At 43.5% G+C, this 17,383-nt stretch overlaps 1 protein-coding gene across 2 annotated transcripts in view; it reads right to left on the bottom strand.

The window, feature by feature from the left end:
* The window catches only part of ANKRD52 (ankyrin repeat domain 52), a 66,812-nt gene extending 62,087 nt beyond the window's left edge, over nucleotides 1–4,725 (bottom strand). Inside the window, exon 1 of one of the 2 annotated variants that reach the window (XM_084837078.1) lies at nucleotides 4,596–4,725. In XM_084837078.1, coding sequence (XP_084693204.1) covers nucleotides 4,596–4,622 — 27 coding nt within the window. In that variant the 5' untranslated portion in view covers nucleotides 4,623–4,725. The remainder of the gene's footprint in view (nucleotides 1–4,595) is intronic. The other variant, XM_084837077.1, reaches the window with a different exon arrangement.
* Nucleotides 4,726–17,383: the final 12,658 nt, after the last annotated feature.

Below are 17,383 nucleotides of genomic sequence, written 5' to 3'. Positions count from 1 at the left end.
CTGTGTGGCAATCCACATTCAACACCTGTGCAGACCAGAGGGTACCAGGGGCTGTACAAGTGCAGTAGAATATGTGGTTGTTTGTGTATGCAACAGCTGGATCTCCCGTTTGGTTGTTGGCTTCTCCCCATGGTGGAAGCCAAAAAGGACGTGCAGCAGCCTGAGGTCCCAGCTCCAACTTTCTTCCCAGAAACAATCCATCGGGAATATCTGAACAGGCTCAATTAATAAGCATAACTAGGTTCCAGATATTTTCACATAGTGCTTGAAGGGGAAAAAAACCTCAAGTACAGAGCATAAGTATTTATGGATTTGATAAGCAATTAAGATGCTCTTGGAAGCATCACCAGCACTCAGTAGTCATACTTAAATTTATTTCTTAGCTTCAGGAAGCTGCTTCTGCAAGATATTGGCAATATAAACACCTTCCTTTTTTGTTACACTCAAATATGTTACACCAGGTAACTTCCTTACACTTACCTTCTTGGCACGTAACAACGATCCATAATTTAAACAACCCACGGGTGGTCATGCACGAGTGGGAGAAAGAGACCGTGCCTCCCATGTGCCTGCCACTTCCGCTTTTACTCAACAACCTACAATTTGCTCTTTTGCAGGTTTCTGAGCATGACATGCGAACCCAGAGTACTGGTTTAGGGGCTAAACAACCCAGCAGTTAATCCATTATTTGTTGTTGGGTTAATGGCTGGGTTGTTTGCCCCCAAACAACCCTATGCTCCAGGTTCACATGTCATGCTCAACAACCTACAAACGAGCCCATCGTAGGATGTTGAGTAAAAGCGAAACCACTGGGTGTAGGAGGCAGCGCGCTTCCTCTTTCCCAACAGCCCATGGGTTGTTTAAACTATGTACTCTCATTACATGAGACCTGCCCCAGTGATTATATTTGATAAAATTGCCCAAGAGAGGAAAGCTTTGGTGTCCCGTTTTTATTTATTTCTTAGATATATCACTTACTGTTTTGCAAAATCAAACTTGAGCAAGTTAGTAAGCAACATTTTGTTCTCTTATTCTTTATCACAACAATTCAATAAGGTAGGTCACTACTATTCCTGTTTTATAGATGTGGAATGGAGGCCGAATAGATGTTTCATCTAAGGCTACACAGAGATCCTATGGCTGAGATGCAACTTCAACCTAAGTCTAAATCTCACTAGCTCTTGGACTACTCTAGCCTCTTGACACAAAATGGAACAGCATTAGAGTATATACTCTAAAATCTTACATCTACCCTATCCCTCTTCTTCTAAGCATCCTTTTTTTTTTTTTTTCTTTTACATCTAAGCCTGTAAAATTGACAGAGATGGCCTGGAAACTGACCTGAAGATATTACCCAGTTGTTTGGGGAGTAAAGCACACTAATCTAAGAACTCAATTCCTGTTTAGCTAAATTGTCAGCAGCTACACATTTTAACACCACCCAACCCTGCCCCAACACACAAACCACAATCCTGCTGTTTATTTCTTTGTACACTGATCAGAATGTAAATTCATTTTGATTGCATAACTCTACCAAGCCTTTCCTTATGCATACACAATGCTTAACACACAAGGCTTGTAAGACTTAACTCTTCATCATTTATAGCTCTGGTGTGCAAGCCATACGCTAAGTAGAACTATAATCACAATATACAAGGAAGACAGGGCCCTTATCTTCTTGGCACAGATCTAAACTGCAATCCCATGAGAGGAGGGGAAATACAGCAGAGAGCTGTACCAAATGCCCCCACAGCCCTCCTACATGCAAAGCAGAGGCTAGTACAAGGAAGAACTGATGCCAATCCATCTGCTCATCTCATCTTCCAGAGGAAAACCTTCAGCCTCTGCATCTCTTTCCAAAGAAGCCTTTTGGTCCAGCTAACCCCAGATTTGCTTCCCTCCACCCAACTGCGTGGATAAAGCAGCAAAAGGAGGGAGGCATAAAGAGGGAGGGATGAGTCATCCACATGGAATGCAGTGGACACAGCATCCCTCCTTTAAAGAGAAGATCGTTCCTAGACAACCATCATGTCCTACAATCTAGTGCTGCGCAGCTCCTAGAGCAACTGGTAGGGCACACCCAAGGTGAATGCTTTGGTTACAAAAATCCAAATTAAATTTGTGTGGACTAGCAGATACTTTAGTGCTGGACCTTAGAAAACCTAATGTCAGCTTTCCACCTAAATAGACAGGAATGTTAATGGGGCTGGAAAAAATATTTCAACTTCTAAAGAGTCAGTTTCCATTTTTTTAAAAGCCAACCAAAATAGGACCAGAAAAAATAATAATCCAAATACATATAATTTCTTATCAGAAACCTGAGATTTTTCCAGGCCTGAGCATTATGATTTACTTCACAGGATTGACGTGAAGTTAAATGGGAATTATTGCAATGCACTTTGCAATTAAATATGTTACAGAGCAGATTATTAATCATATACACACATATATGTGTGCCAGTCTCTGGCTTCCATCTACAAGAAATGGAGGCGGTAATGCATCTGTTTGGGTATATACACAGGTCCTTGTCAACTGCTATACAAGACTGTGAGGAAAAAAGCCCACTCTGTAGGCAAAATGATGCCCTCCAGATGTTTTGGACTACAAATCCCATAATCAATTATAATTGCCCGTGGTGGCTGGGGTTGATGGGAGTTGTAATCAAAACATCTGGAGGGCATGAGGTTGCCTACATTTAGGCAAGTAGGGGGTCAGAGCCATTCCTAGAGAACCAGCTCTGTTCCTCCTGTACCCAGTGGCAACACGAACAACAGATGACGAGGCGGCCTTCCACCCATCCTACCCATAATCCTGAGAGGAATTTCACCGTAATAATAATAAAGCATAGTTCTATCAAATAGAGCTTAAAACTCAGATGCTGCAATGAACCTGCATTGGCCAAGTAACAAAAATTCCATTCATAAGCAACAGAGTGAAAATAAAGGATTCCTCAAAGTGGGGTAGTATTAACAGAATGAATGCTTGGGGGATGTTTGGAGGAATAGAAAACTGAACAAGATAGTTCTGTTTCCTATTCATGATTTTATTCATGCAGACAGTAACTACCTCCTACATTAACAAAGGGATGCCATGTTATAGAAATAACTAATCACAGTCCTTGGAGTTTCATTTATATCCTGTAAGGTACATAGCGGACTGAAGGTAATACACTACTGTCAAGACCAAGGAAATAAAACCAGGCCAAGGAGTGGCAAACTGTCAACAAATCTTACCATCTTCAGTATAAGAGAAACTCAACAAATACTTCCAATTAAATATACAGACTGGGAATCACCCACCATCCTATTGGGAAACTATGACACTTGGCCTAAAACACAACCTTAACTGAAAATGAGACATTTTGATTTTGCAGAAGAAAGGGGCAAAAAGAAAAAAATGCAGGCAGGCTATGAGACAAACAATCACAAAAGCTAAAGGGAGGGCAGCACTAGAAGAATAACATAACATCAATAATAACATCTTGTAAAATGAACAAGATGCAAAGAGTGAGGGAGACAGAAAAGAGTGCAAGTCTCCTTTTTGCAAATATTATATGTATGTAAACAAAATTAGAAAAGACCACCAACAATTTACTCGCCCATCTCTGCCTGTCACAACACAGCTTGAGAAGAGGTCTGACACGCAGAAAGAATTGTTATTTGCCCTGGACCAGTGGCTTAACTTCAAGGCTCTTATAACTGAGAAGGGACAGGCTTCAACCATCAGCTGATACCTTAATGAGAGTAAAAGAACAGGGGCATAAGAAAACATTGAAAAAGAAGAAACAACACTGCAATCTGGGGGCCAGGCAGAGTGCAACGCAGTGATGAACAGGGATACGGGCTATGGAAAAGAAGCAGAGTTGCTAGATAAATCCATAGCTTGATAGAGCCTTTAATAACTTGTAGAGAGGGGGAAGTTCTACCAGGTGCAAATTCTCCTTTCACCACAATACTTTCATGGGAGAAATCACCCTGGTGAAATTCACCTTTCTGTGCCACTTCTAGAAATAAATACTCTCCGGATCTGAACCTAGCAACAAATCATTCGGGGGTGGCGTTCAGAAAACTGAAAAGGGAGGATACGACAAAGTGAGAGGAACAGGGAAAGCAAAAAAGGGAAATGGAGAAGGAAGTGAGTTTGCAGGTGGAAATGCGGGATAAAAGCAGAGATACAGAGGGTGAAAAACGATGGGAGGAAGAGAAGGAAATGGAGCCGCGGCAGAGATGCGTCGGGGATCGAGCAACAAGAGCTCCTTCTCCTTAGGCGGGAAAGAGGCTGCGCTGCACCCGGGCCTTCTTGGGATGTCGGCAGCATCTGGGCCGGGCCCAGGCCAGGCCCACCTCCTCTCCCTTCACCTGCCTCCCCGTTTCCCAAGCTACGGCTGCGGTCTCGGGGTGCCTCCCGCGCGTCTGAGGAAGAGCCAGGCTGTTCCCGCCGAACGAGGTGGGCGGCTCCGCACTAGGCCGCGCATCCCCAGGCTGGCGTAGCGGGAGCGGCCGGGCGGGGGAGGGAGGAGGCCGGAGCTGGGTGTTGGGGGGGAGGGAAGGAAGGAAGGAGGGCGGAAGCAGCGCCTTCTCCCTGCTGCGCCGTACCTGGTCCGTGATGCTGAGAATCCCCATCTCCGGGCGGGGCCGCCCCCTCACTCAGCAGCGCCGCCGCCGCCTCCGCGCTCCCGGCATCGATCGGGCTTCGGCCGCCGCGGCACCCTCCGGCTGCTGTGGGGCGGGCGGGGAGGAACTGAGCCCGCCCACCGGAGGGAGGAAGGAAAGCAGGCAGGCCCGTGCCAGCGCAGCGACCCCTGCCGGGGAGGCCCTGCCACAGCGGCCCGCCCAGCCCCGAGGGACGAGGAGCGGGAGCCCGCCGAGCGCGTCCCGGAGTCGCTCCGCGAGGGCCGCCCTCGTGGCCCGCCAGCGCTGCACTTTGGGGGCGGCTGAGTGTGAGTGCGTGTGTCGAGAGTGTGGCCTGCGGAGCTCGCACAACAGCCCAAGCAGACTCCTCTGCCACGCTTCAGTGCCTTCAAATCCGTTTCGTTATTTCGCCTATTCGTGGGTGTAGCCCCTGGAGGAGCGCGGACTCCGCGGAGTTGCCTCTGAACACGCGGCTTTAACCGCCCTGCCGCGTATTCACAGCGTGGCTGAAGTGGCTTCAGCGATTCTGATTTAAGAAAACCGGGGAGTGTGCTGTTGACACGGTATGAATTAATGCGGACTACACGGTTCTCATCAGGTCGGTTATGTTTGGTGCCAGAGCTGAAATTATCCCCTCAGACTCTTGACTGGATAGCAGCGTTCGCGGCTCAAGGTTTTACCTGTTTACTCAGAAGAAGTTCCTCACTGTGTTCAGTTCAAGGGGGAGCTGGGGTGTTCCTAGGTTGAGAGGGCTTAAGATTGTAGGCCTAAAAGCAATATTTACAAAACGTATGTGTATAAAATACTTTAAGGGCACAATCTTATGCGTATTTAGATAGAAAAATGACCTACAACTCCCTGCATTCCCCATCCCGCCAAGCTGGCTGGGGAATGCTGGGCGTTGTAGTACTTCTTTTTCTGTATAAGCATGTATAGGATTGCACCTTAAAGCTAAGTGTGCCATTAAAATAAGTAAATACCGTTCCTGCTTATCCTGTTCAACACCATTCTCTCCCCCATAAAAAGGTGTTGCATGCATTACTTCTTGGAAAATGCTCAGGTTTAGGCTTTTTAGGACGTTTGGAGCTGGTGAATAGCCACCCATATTGCTACTCTGAGTGCCCCTCATTCAAATTTGCCTCATGGTGTATGAGAGAGGGCTCTCCATTGGCAATAATGCTATGTTAAGACATAAGGAGAATCACATGGTTACCCAGCCCAAGCAAAATTGCTATGTGCTTCCATTAGCCTGCACTTCATCCTAAAATAAGCATGCTCTGTGGATATACAACATGACCTTCTCTCCAGGCTTTTGCATATAGCTAGACAGCTGAGAGTGCTTTCTTAATGGCTTCTGGAACTTGTGAGACACTCCACCTGCCTGGGTGAGAGATGAAGGTAACCATTCTGCACTTGGTATTTGGCCAGGAGAAAGAATGAGGCTACAATCCTATACCGCCACAGAACTCCATGGGGTTTACTTCTCAGTAGACATGTATACGATTGGGCTGTGAGTTTTGCCGCTGCCTGGCAAGAACTCCTCTGTGGGACTGCTGTTGCTTTTGGAGCCTGATGCTGCCAGTGTGCTTGTTTTCCAGTCCTCACTTCTACTCAACTTCTAAATAGATTCTACAAAGTAATTCTCCAATACTTACAGGGAAACTGACCCTGGAATGGGTTGGGAAAGTGTAGGAGGGAAGACATGAAACACTACCTACAGTTTTATAGTAAGGCTATGCAAACCCATAAATGACTGAGGTGCCCAGATTTCCAGGGCCACCCAGTCCTAAAGAGAGGTTTTGACAGCAGCAGTGTAACCTGTGTGGCCTAATTCTAAGGCATGTTTATTCAGAGGGTGCTTCGAGACAGAGGGCACCTAGCCTTATCAGTTGAATGGCACTGAGCGGCTGTTCTGTCTTTTTCTCCTTAACAGATGTTTTGTGGGTGGGGAGAAAAGGCAGAAGAAGAGGTGGAAAAACACAGGAGTTACAAGATGAAAACGTTGTCTGGACCTCCCATAAAATTTCATGAATGAGGCAGGAAAATTGCATGATAAAAGCCTCATCTGGAAGTGCCATTCTCTGAGTACAGTGAATTACAACCAGTCCTGGGCATTTTACTTAGAAGTCAGCCTTACTGAGTTCAATAGGGCTTATTTTCAAGGATCATAGCCTTAGGTTGCAATCCTATACCCACTTACCTCGAGGTAAGTCCTGCTGAACTCAGTGGAGCTCACATCTGTGTAAATAAATGTGTATGAGATTTCACAGGTAATCGAACATCCAAGTTGAGATCCTATGCTGGTTCAGGCTGGGTGCAGTCTCGTTACTATCCAGAGTGTCAAGAAGGAGCTCCTTATTACAATTTCTGTTTAATCTGGAATAGGCATGCCATTACAGTTGAATGAAAAAATAGCCAAATGTTTATGTTGTTGTTGTTCAGTCGTTCAGTCGTGTCCGACTCTTCGTGACCCCATGGACCATAGCACGCCAGGCCTTCCTGTCCTGCGCTCTCTCCCAGAGCGTGCTCAAGTTCATATTCATTGCATCGGTGATGCTATCTAGCCATCTCATCCTCTGCCGTCCCCTTCTCCTTTTGCCTTCAGTCTTTCCCAGCATCAGGGTCTTTTCCATAGAGTTTTCTCTTCACATTAGGTGGCCAAAATATTTGAGCTTCAGCTTCAGTATCTGTCCTTCCAATGAGCACTCAGGGTTGATTTCCTTTAGGATGGACTGATTTGACCTCCTTGCAGTCCAGGGGACTCGTAAGAGTCTTCTCCAGCACCACAGTTGGAAAGCATCAATTCTTTGGCGCTCAGCCTTCCTTATAGTCCAGCTCTCACAGCCATACATTACTACTGGGAAAACCATAGCTTTGATTAGACGGACCTTTGTCGGCAAGGTGATGTCTCTGCTTCTTACTATGCTGTCTAGGTTGGCCATAGCTTTCCTCCCAAGGAGCAAGCGTCTTTTAATTTCATGGCTACAGTCACCGTCTGCGGTGATCTTGGAGCCCAAGAAAGTAAAATCTGTCACTGCCATTTCTTCCCCTTCTATATGCCAGGAAGTGATGGGGCCAGATGCCATGATCTTAGTTTTTTTAATGTTGAGTTTCAAACCAGCTTTTGCACAAATCAGTCTATCCTAAAGGAAATCAACCCTGACTGCTCATTGGAAGGACAGATACTGAAGCTGAAGCTCAAATATTTTGGCCACCTAATGTGAAGAGAAAACTCTCTGGAAAAGACCCTGATGCTGGGAAAGACTGAGGGCAAAAAGAGAAGGGGACGGCAGAGGATGAGATGGCTAGATAGCATCACCGATGCAATGAATATGAACTTGAGCACACTCCGGGAGAGAGCGCAGGACAGGAAGGCCTGGCGTGCTATGGTCCATGGGGTCACGAAGAGTCGGACACGACTGTACGACTGAACAACAACCTTTCACCCTCAACAAGAGGCTCTTTAGATCCTCTTCGCTTTCTGCCATTAGGGTGGTATTGTCTGCATATCGGAGGTTGTTGATAATTCTCCCAGCAATCTTAATTCCGACCTCTGATTCATCCAACCCGGCATTTCTCATGATGTACTCTGCATATAAGTTAAATAAGCAGGGTGACAATATGCAGCCTTGTCGTACTCCTTTCCCAATTTTGAACCACTCGATTGTTCCATGTCCGGTTCTTACTGTTGCTTCTTGACCCTCATACAGGTTTCTCAGGAGAAAGGTAAGGTGGTCTGGTACTCCCATCACTTTAAGAATTTGCCACAGTTTGTTGTGATCCACACAAAGGCTTTAGCGTAGTCAATGAAGCAGAAATAGACGTTTTTCTGGAATTCTCTTGCTTTCTCCATGATGCAGCGAATGTTGGCGATTTGATCTCTAGTTCCTCTGCCTCTTCGAAACCCAGCTTGTACTTCCGGTAGTTCTCGGTTCGCATACTGCTGAAGCCTAGCTTGTAGGATTTTGAGCATCACCTTGCTGGCATGTGAAATGAGCGCAATTGTGCGGTAGTTTGAGCACTCTTTGGCGTTGCCGTTCTTTGGAATTGGAATGCAAACTGACCTTTTCCAGTCTTGCGGCCATTGTTGAGTGTTCCAAATTTGTTGGCATATTGAATGCAGCACCAGCTGCCTAAATATAAAATGACAGTCCTCCCTCATGTCTCTTAAAGACAGGCCTCTGCCCGAGCAAGTTACCTTTGATCCTCTGTTCATTTAACATTACATTTCATGTTTAATTGAGATTCAGGTTGAAACATACTGAGTTGCTGTCTTTGTTCATCTTTCATAAGGTCACGATCTGGCCATTTCACATCACATTTATTAAGAGCAATGCAGATTATCTGATCATTAGATTTTCTCTCACATACATTCATTTGGCATCTTGGAGATTTGCTGTGCCTTTCTTGTTCATGATCTGTTGTTCTTATCTATCTGTTTTTGGTTTGGAAAATTCTTTGTGCCTCCCTGTTGTCACCTTACCAGACCGTAGACTTAGTGAGATTGATTTTGTTTTACACATTTTTCTACTATCTTGAAACCTGCAGTTACATGCAAATTATTCCAGAATTAGCATGTAAGCTGTCATGAATTATATGAAGCCTTGGTCAATTACTGTTTCAAAAGAACAAGGTGACATTAAAGGACCGTCCATATCTTTAATTGCAATCCGGCTCTTCACATCCTCAAAAGAGTCATCAGATCAATCAGTCAGTCAATAAATGAGAGCTAGCAGGTGTTCTTTCTGAGATCATATCCTACTACTAACATACTCTCAAGCCTGAAAAATCTTAAATTTGCTTTACTTCACCTTTCTGTATACAATGGAAATTCCAGGGCAAACATATGTGTAGCCGCTTTTACAGGACTGGGGCGTATATTAGTGGTGAAGTTTGGCGCAGAATTTCTGAGGCCCAGTAGAGGGCACTATCTGCTCTCAGTGTACTTTCAGATGTCATGGCTGGAACTGGGCCAGGCAGTAACCCCTGGATTTATGGTTGCCAACTTTTGAATCCATTCCTGTCATTCTGCCTTTAATATGCAGAATATTGTTTAATATGCAGACATTAGCATGTGATGATACTTATTTCGTGCTGTGAGAAGCTCCATCTGCTGATTTCTGCAAATTAAGCCGTTGTTAAAGGCACAAGAGAAGGCTAGGCCTTCAGTTAGCAACTCTAGCACTGGGTTAGATTAAAGAAGCTACTTTGTGAAAAATAAGTGATGAGGGGAGCTGTAGCACTGATTACTATTTCATAGATATCCAGCTCTCTCTGAGCCATTTCATTATACCCCTGTGATATAGGCATGAGGCCTGCTTTTGAAGGTGGGGATTTTGGAAGTACAGAGGTTCTTTAAAAATGTCAGGGCAAAGCAGATCCACGCTTATTTTAAATATTTATCAACGGCCTTTTGACAATAACAGCAAGCTCTGCCTAAGATGATGATCATGAAATGACATCATTGTAAAACCAGACAAAAAATCCCTCAAAATATAAAAATAAACCAGTTCACAGAGAAAAAGCTATCAGTATAAAGATCTATGTCTTAGCTGCCTGCTTAAGTCAGGCACTGACTCAGGGGTGCCTCAACTGAAAGAGAGTTCAAAGGGAGAGGAGCCATGGTGGAGAAGGCTCTAGCATATGTCCCCATCAACCTAACATCCTGAATATATGGGATGTGGAGCTATAAAAGCAGTGGAGGAAAAGTACTCTGCACATGCTCTGAAGCACAATCATCAATATAACAGGGGTCTGGCTGAAGCTGAGCACTATCCCTACTGTCCATCGTTCAACCAATGTTCACCCTCCCTCCAGAATATGGTCATTTAGTAAGGTGTGGAGAAGGGGGATGCTGCAATGTAACTGGTGGTCATTGGGGATTGTGTTTTGCAATTGCCTCATGCCATCAAGATTTTGTTCCCCCATTCTCTTGGCTAGGGTGGAACCTCAGCACTAAAGGTGTGAAGCAGTGGGTTACTCTGAAACAGGAATGGCACCAGTGTTTGGGGAGAGGTGGGGGATGTGTTTATTGGCTTTATATTGTGGCTAATTAAACTATAACACTGGGCCTCCAGCTTGGAGTACTTCCAAAAGAAGGAACACATTAGAATAAATCCACAATGTAAGCTATGTACTACAATGTTTGTTGGTGTTTGTTTGTTTCCCTTAAAAGAGTTAGGCAGCATTTATTTATTTATTGTTTAAAATATTTCTTGGCTACCTTTCAGGGCAGGAGCCCTCCCAAGGTAATGTACAACAATGCAACACATAATGTGCTATTAAAAATGGTAAAAACACAATAAAAACAGCAACAGCAGCAAACCTTCTAAAACCTGCCCCCAGCAAATACCAGCCCCAGAATGCCCCAAATTCTTTTATGTATAAGGGTTGGTTCACACATGCATGCTTGTGAGTTGATGACCGCAACTTAAAAGTGATGACCTGCGTGTCTGAGTGCACCATCACAGACAGAACAACACAAGCAGATGTTTTATTTGCCCTCACATATCATCACAAATACAGTATTGTTCATTTGAGTCAGCTCACACGTTCAGCCACCAGTCATCACAGCCCAGTTTGTATGATTCGTAACCCACACATGATCACCCACAGCAGGTTCATGGCATAACAAGAATTATGTAATGCTTCAGATTGTATGTACTGGCTGTTTCGGGGTGGGAGCAGTACATGTTCACACAGTCATGAAGGGCTCAAAAAGAGCAGCTGCAATGGTACAAATGGTGGGGGGATGTGGGGGGATATGTATAGCCTTTATGTGGAATCACCCATTAATGCAATCAGAATTAATGGGTACTTAGGTGTACAGTAATCAAGTACAAATGTGAAATGATGTACATTGTGAAGAAAAATCAACATACCGGAAGGAAGTTGTGAGTTTCTAGTAAGCATTAGTTACCTTTCACTTCTCACAAAAAGATAAGGCACCTTTCTCCTCCCCCACTCTCACCTTTGCATTCTTCTCATGTTACATCTGTCAGGGACAGCACACTCTGTTTCTTCTGGAGTTGCATAACCTGATCCCTTTAGCAAGGCCACATGGGCTGTAATCCAATTAACATATTTCCTATTTAAATCTTCCTACACCTTTTTAAAAAATACACTGTACTGTAGTAAGTTAACATTAACCTCAGTCTTTTCTTCATTAGTTTTTGAAGTGTTGAATTGAAAGTTTGCCAAAGAGTTCTGCAGAGACTCAGACTGAGGGACCAGATCCTGCAACAAGTCAAGATGCCAACAAGATGTCCCTGCACTACTCAGGCAATACCATTACAGGACCTAATGACATTAGCCTCAACATTAAGGGTTCATTCACCTGTTCATCTTCTAATGTTACATATGCTATCATCTGCCAGAATTGCTCTTCTGCAATCTACATAGGACAAACAAGCCAATCCCTAAGGAAAAGAACCAATGGATGCACATCTGACATCAGAAATAGAATGTTCAGAAATGAGTAGATCATTTTACCTTTCCAGGACACTCTACTACTGATCTTAAAGTGGCCTTGAAGAAAAGAACTTAAAGGCTCCAAAATTAAAATGCTCCCAAAAGTCCAGTCCTATTCACTTGGGTCTAAATAGGGACAATGTCCCATGACAGATGTTAATGAACTCATTGGTAAGTTGTCTATATACTTGCAACTGAGGGTAAATGTTTTTAGTGCCTAAAATGTTTTAGGCACTATACAAGGATAAAAATACATGTCCCAACATGCAGGCTCACAATCCTGATAAAAACACTGGACAAAAGTGGAGACTTGGAAGGAAAAAGACGTACATTGCCTCGAGAAGTTTGTGGAAAGGCATCTAACAGTGCAATGCTATACATCTTTACTCAGAAGAAAGCTACATTGAGTTCATTGGGACTTACTCCCAGGTAAGTGTGCATTTGTGTACACACCTGGAAGCAAGCCCCATAAAACTCAGTTGGGCTTACTTCTGAAGTAGATATATATAGCATTGGACTGAGTGAGACAAACTAATAATCTGAAAGAATGACTATGCACAATTAGATTACTGAAATGCAGTCTACACATGGAGATGCCTTTAGAGAGCATTTGGAAACTACTATAATTGGTCTACAGTGTGGCGGCAAAGTTGTTGACTAGGATGAACCACATGAAGTATATAATGCTTGTTTTCTGACATCTTCATTGTTTTCCAGTTGGTTTTCAAGCCCAATTCAAAATGCTTTTTTTAACCTTTAAAGCCCTGAATCAGGAGTGGAGAAGAAAAAGTCAATCAGGGACTGCAGCCAGGTTTGAGTAGAACCAGATCTGGTGATGGATGGGGCTGCAATCAAAAGAGGATGGAGCTCACAGCACTGAAGGACTGCACCTCTCTCTCTCTCTCTGTACCACTTCAAGTGAAATTTGGCCAAGGTTCCCAACCATCGTCCTAAACAGTTTTAAGTACAGGATACCTTAACGGCCATCTTCTCCTATGATACTACCTACTCTCACATTAACATCTTCCTCAGAGCCCTGCTTTGTATTATCCCACCACCAGATGTATGGTAGCTATGTGGGACTGGGCCTTTTCGACACTGGAGCCAAAATTCTGGAATTTCCAGAGGGAAGTTGTTTTAGTCTATTGCAGCAAAAGCAACAAAGAGTCTTGTGGCACCATAAAGATGAACACAATTATTCTGGCATAAACTTTAATGGACTAGTCCATGAAGTTTTATGCTAGAATAAATTTGTTGGCCTTTAGGGTGCCACAAGACTCAAAATTGTGGAACTCCCTGCAAAGAATCCCAGTTTCACTTTTACACACTTTGGTTAAGACTCCATTTTGCGGAGGAAGACTCAGTTCAAAGCAGCCTTTTATGTAAGCTGGAGTGTACATAACCATGTGCATGCAGCTCCCTCCTGTATGGTCTGGAGTCTTACACCATCCCCCAAACCTGTCTTTTGTTCTTTAGCAAGTTAAATGTTTGTTAACTTCCCTGGGGTGGGTTTTCCCAACTCCCTGCTTGCTCAGTACAGTAATAGGCAACCTGATGCACACTACAACTCCTATCAGTCCCAGATAGCAGGGATTATGGGAGTTGTAGTTCAAAACATCTTGAGGTCACTGGGTTTCCTATCCCTTGCTCAATAGAGTCTTCCTTTGCTCACTGGTGGCAGCCAAAAATCCTCACACCAAGCTAATTTTCTTTTACACTTTCTAGTTTCACTCTAGTTGCTCAGCTAGTAAGTTCTGCTCCATGGAAAGGTGAGTGCTCAGAGATATTGGGAAAGGCTTATGGGAACCCCCACTAGTATCCCATTTTGGAATTTTTGGTAGAATTTTGTCTGTAACAATGAGGGCTTGCCCACTGGCTGGAAAACCAAAATAGGTGCGGATGTATTTTGCTGTGTGTCCTTTAGAACCTTTTGCTTATCTCCATCCTTTACATGCTTTTAAAATTCTGATTTCCTTAATGAACCTACTTTTTACTCTTTATCCCAGAGACTATGTCAAGAGGGTTAATTTCTGCTCCACAGCCTACCCACTCCACCATTTGGCCTTACACTACTCAAATTTGGGGAATTTTCTCTAGATACAAGGGTAATTATATGTGGATGCGCAAAAATATTAAGTTCAGTTGGAGGTCCTACCCACATCCTCTGCTGAAAATGGGTTGTGGCAGTTTTTATATCCCAAAAGAAGCTCCCAAGGGCAACCAAAGCCCGATGAGCAGACCATCTCCATACATAAAACTCTTGAGTTTCATTGAGTAGTTGTATTACTGTTGCTGCTACCCCCTGTTTTCATTCTGCTGCCTATTGAATTTTGTTGTTGTCCTTACTGGTTTTTATTTGTCTTTTTAGCATGTACTCTACTTTTAATATATTCTTAGCTACCCTGTGTATCTACAGGTTGAAGGGTGAAGTACAAATATGTAATTACATACAGGACATTAGAATTCTTTCGTCTATATCAGGGGTGGGAAACTTGTAGCCTTCTGGGTGTTTTGGCTCCCATCAGCCCTAGCTAGCATAGCCCATGGTGAAGGATCATGGGAGTTGTAAGCCAAAACATCTGGAGGGTCACAAGTTGCCCTTTCCTGATCTATATGCATGCACTGAAAGGTTAGAAAAAGATTTGTTCACAACCTTTACTGTTACTATGACAGGGTGATTAAGGGCATAATGATGTGCATGTTGAATCAGAAAAAAGTCCTACAACTCCAAGCATGCTGGCTGGGAGTTGTAGGACTATTTTCTGACTCAACATGCATAGGATTGCACCATAAAAGAAAGTAAAGGGTGACTCATTTCAACTGAACTTAAGTATGCATCCTAAGGCGATGTATTCTTACTTTCCACAGAGTAAGTGCTATTGAACACAGTGGACTTAATTCCAAATAAATTTGCACAGGACTGAGATGTGCGACTGAGAGCATACTGTGGGAGATGTGCTGCATAAAGGGGCAGCTTTCCTATGAAGCAATGTGATGCAGTTTCTTTGAGCAATCAATTCCAAAAAGAGCATAATTTTCCTGCCTCCATTTAAAGATATACCCTCCAGTCGAAAAGAGGGGGCATATTATTTTGACTTTTCACTTCAGATGCAAAAAACAGCTAAAAAACCAAAGCATTGCCCAAGTATTATTGTTCTACATTGGGAGCCAGAACAGATCATGCTTTCCATATGCCCCTCCTAAAAGAGTGGAATAGCACATGCTCTGCTGTGACAAATCATTTAAAGAGAAGGGAGGAAATATTTGCTTCTCTGGGTTGTGATAATGAACCTAACATCATTAGGTTGAATGTTACAGGGTGCAGGCAAGGGAAGCCATGCTTGTTACAGTTACCTTGTCCTGTGACTTGGCATGGGATGGGCCAGCTTCTCTCTTGGTTTCAACTTTGATCACTGGTTCAAATGAGTTCACGAAGAAGGGATCAGAAGACTGTGTTGCTGAGGCTATTTTTAATCATGTTATTGGACCTGCAGTTAGCCATGTTACCTAACAGTGAAATCAAGGTGAAATGACAGTGGTGTAAAGATCAATTACTGACATTTTCATTCACCACTGGACACTTTCTCTAGAGATCTACTGGAGAAAGAGTAGAATGAGGGAGGGGCATTTCGCCTTTACCTAGTATGGTTTTCCTTTTCACAGAACCACAGAAGTGCTGTTCTGGAAAGAGACACCAAACTATTATCTCCAGAATCCTCTGGGAGAAGCCATAACACTTCAACTGGCACAGGACTGATATAACATCGCAGTTATAGTAGATAAGCCCTTAGTCTTTATTCCCGGTCTGTCGTTAGTGAAAGAAAATGATAGGATAATACCAAAGATAGCTCAACTTCTATAAGCACTAGTTCATCCCTGCAGGGCCCATGTCTGTTGGAGGGGAGAGTGATGGCGCCTTGCAGCATCTTTATAAATATTGGTTTATTTACAAAGTACCGTGTTGACAGCCTAGGAGACCAAACGGTTGAAGACTAGTAAGGTAAATTTAAAACATCTATTAAACTTTTTAGGCTGCAATCCTTTACATGCTAACTTGGGAGTAAGTGTCACTGAACTTAGTGGGGCTTACTTTTGAGTAGACATATACGCTGTTAATTCACAGGCCATGGGAATCTGAATGACACTGTAGGGGTACAAAGTTGAGCAGTTTCATAGGAGCATTTCATAAGAAGCTGTTTTAAATGAAACCATTGGTCCATCTAGCTCAGTATCATTTACACCTGCTGCCTTCCCCAACCTGATGCCCTCCAGATATGTTGGACTACATGCAAGGCCTGCCTATGAACATTTTATCTGAGTGGCAGGGGGAAATGTGAGCACAGAATCTTGCAGGGGGAGTTGGCACTCTCCCTTGGAGAAACTAAGAACATAAGAACAGCCCTGCTGGATCAGACCAAGAGTCCATCTAGTCCAGCATTCTGTTCACACAGTGGCCAGCCAGCTGCCCCCAGGAAACCCACAAGCAGGATATGAGTGCTACCTGACTGAAATTGGTGAGGGAGAGAATAGAAGCTGTGAGGCAATCTGGCAAGCAGTCAGGTAGCAGCAGCGGGAGAGAACGGGTGAATTACAGAAAGGGCTTCTGTCTTGCTCTCAAACTCAGGACACATTCCCTCTGGAGTTGAGACTACACACTTTCTCTGCATTCAGGAAGGGACCCAAGATACATATTTTTAACTTGGCTTTTTAAATTGCTGTTATGGCGTATAGTGTTGTTTTTAATGTATTACTATGTTTTTATTTGACTGTTTTTTATGTTCTGAACTTTTTCTGAGCTGCCTTGGTTGGTCCCAGAAAGTTGATATAGAAATATAATAAGATAATACATGAATGTAATTACACCTATAGTGTATATGAAAAGAAAAGTTTATTGTGTATTTTAAAAATGGAAAGTGCTATTATTAATGGTTAACATGTTAATAAGTATTGTTATTAATGCTGTTATTTCTTATATCTGGAGGTTTTTGGAGTCTATGACTAGTATCTGAAAATAAAGGGTTTGTTGGCTGCCAGGGGTGAATGATTTCTTGTTTTGCTGCTCTCCTACCCCAATACATGGATTCCTGGTTGCCTAGAGAAATAAAGAGGTGGTGACCAGCACCTTGCCTGTGTGAACAAGGCCACAATCAAATTGTGCCCATTCATCACTGGGTGCCATCATCAGTTGCTGAAGTGCTCACTATTTGCCAGTCCATTAAATCAATATAATTATCATGATTACTATAATTAATGACAATAATTTTATTGTTACTTACATTTCC

The sequence above is a fragment of the Heloderma suspectum genome, chromosome 2 (assembly GCF_057233095.1).
Source record: "Heloderma suspectum isolate Gila_16-S chromosome 2, 16-S_ref, whole genome shotgun sequence".
NCBI lineage: Eukaryota > Metazoa > Chordata > Lepidosauria > Squamata > Helodermatidae > Heloderma > Heloderma suspectum.
The sequence above is the reverse complement of the archived record's forward strand: the minus strand, read 5'-3'. Positions and strand labels throughout refer to the sequence as shown.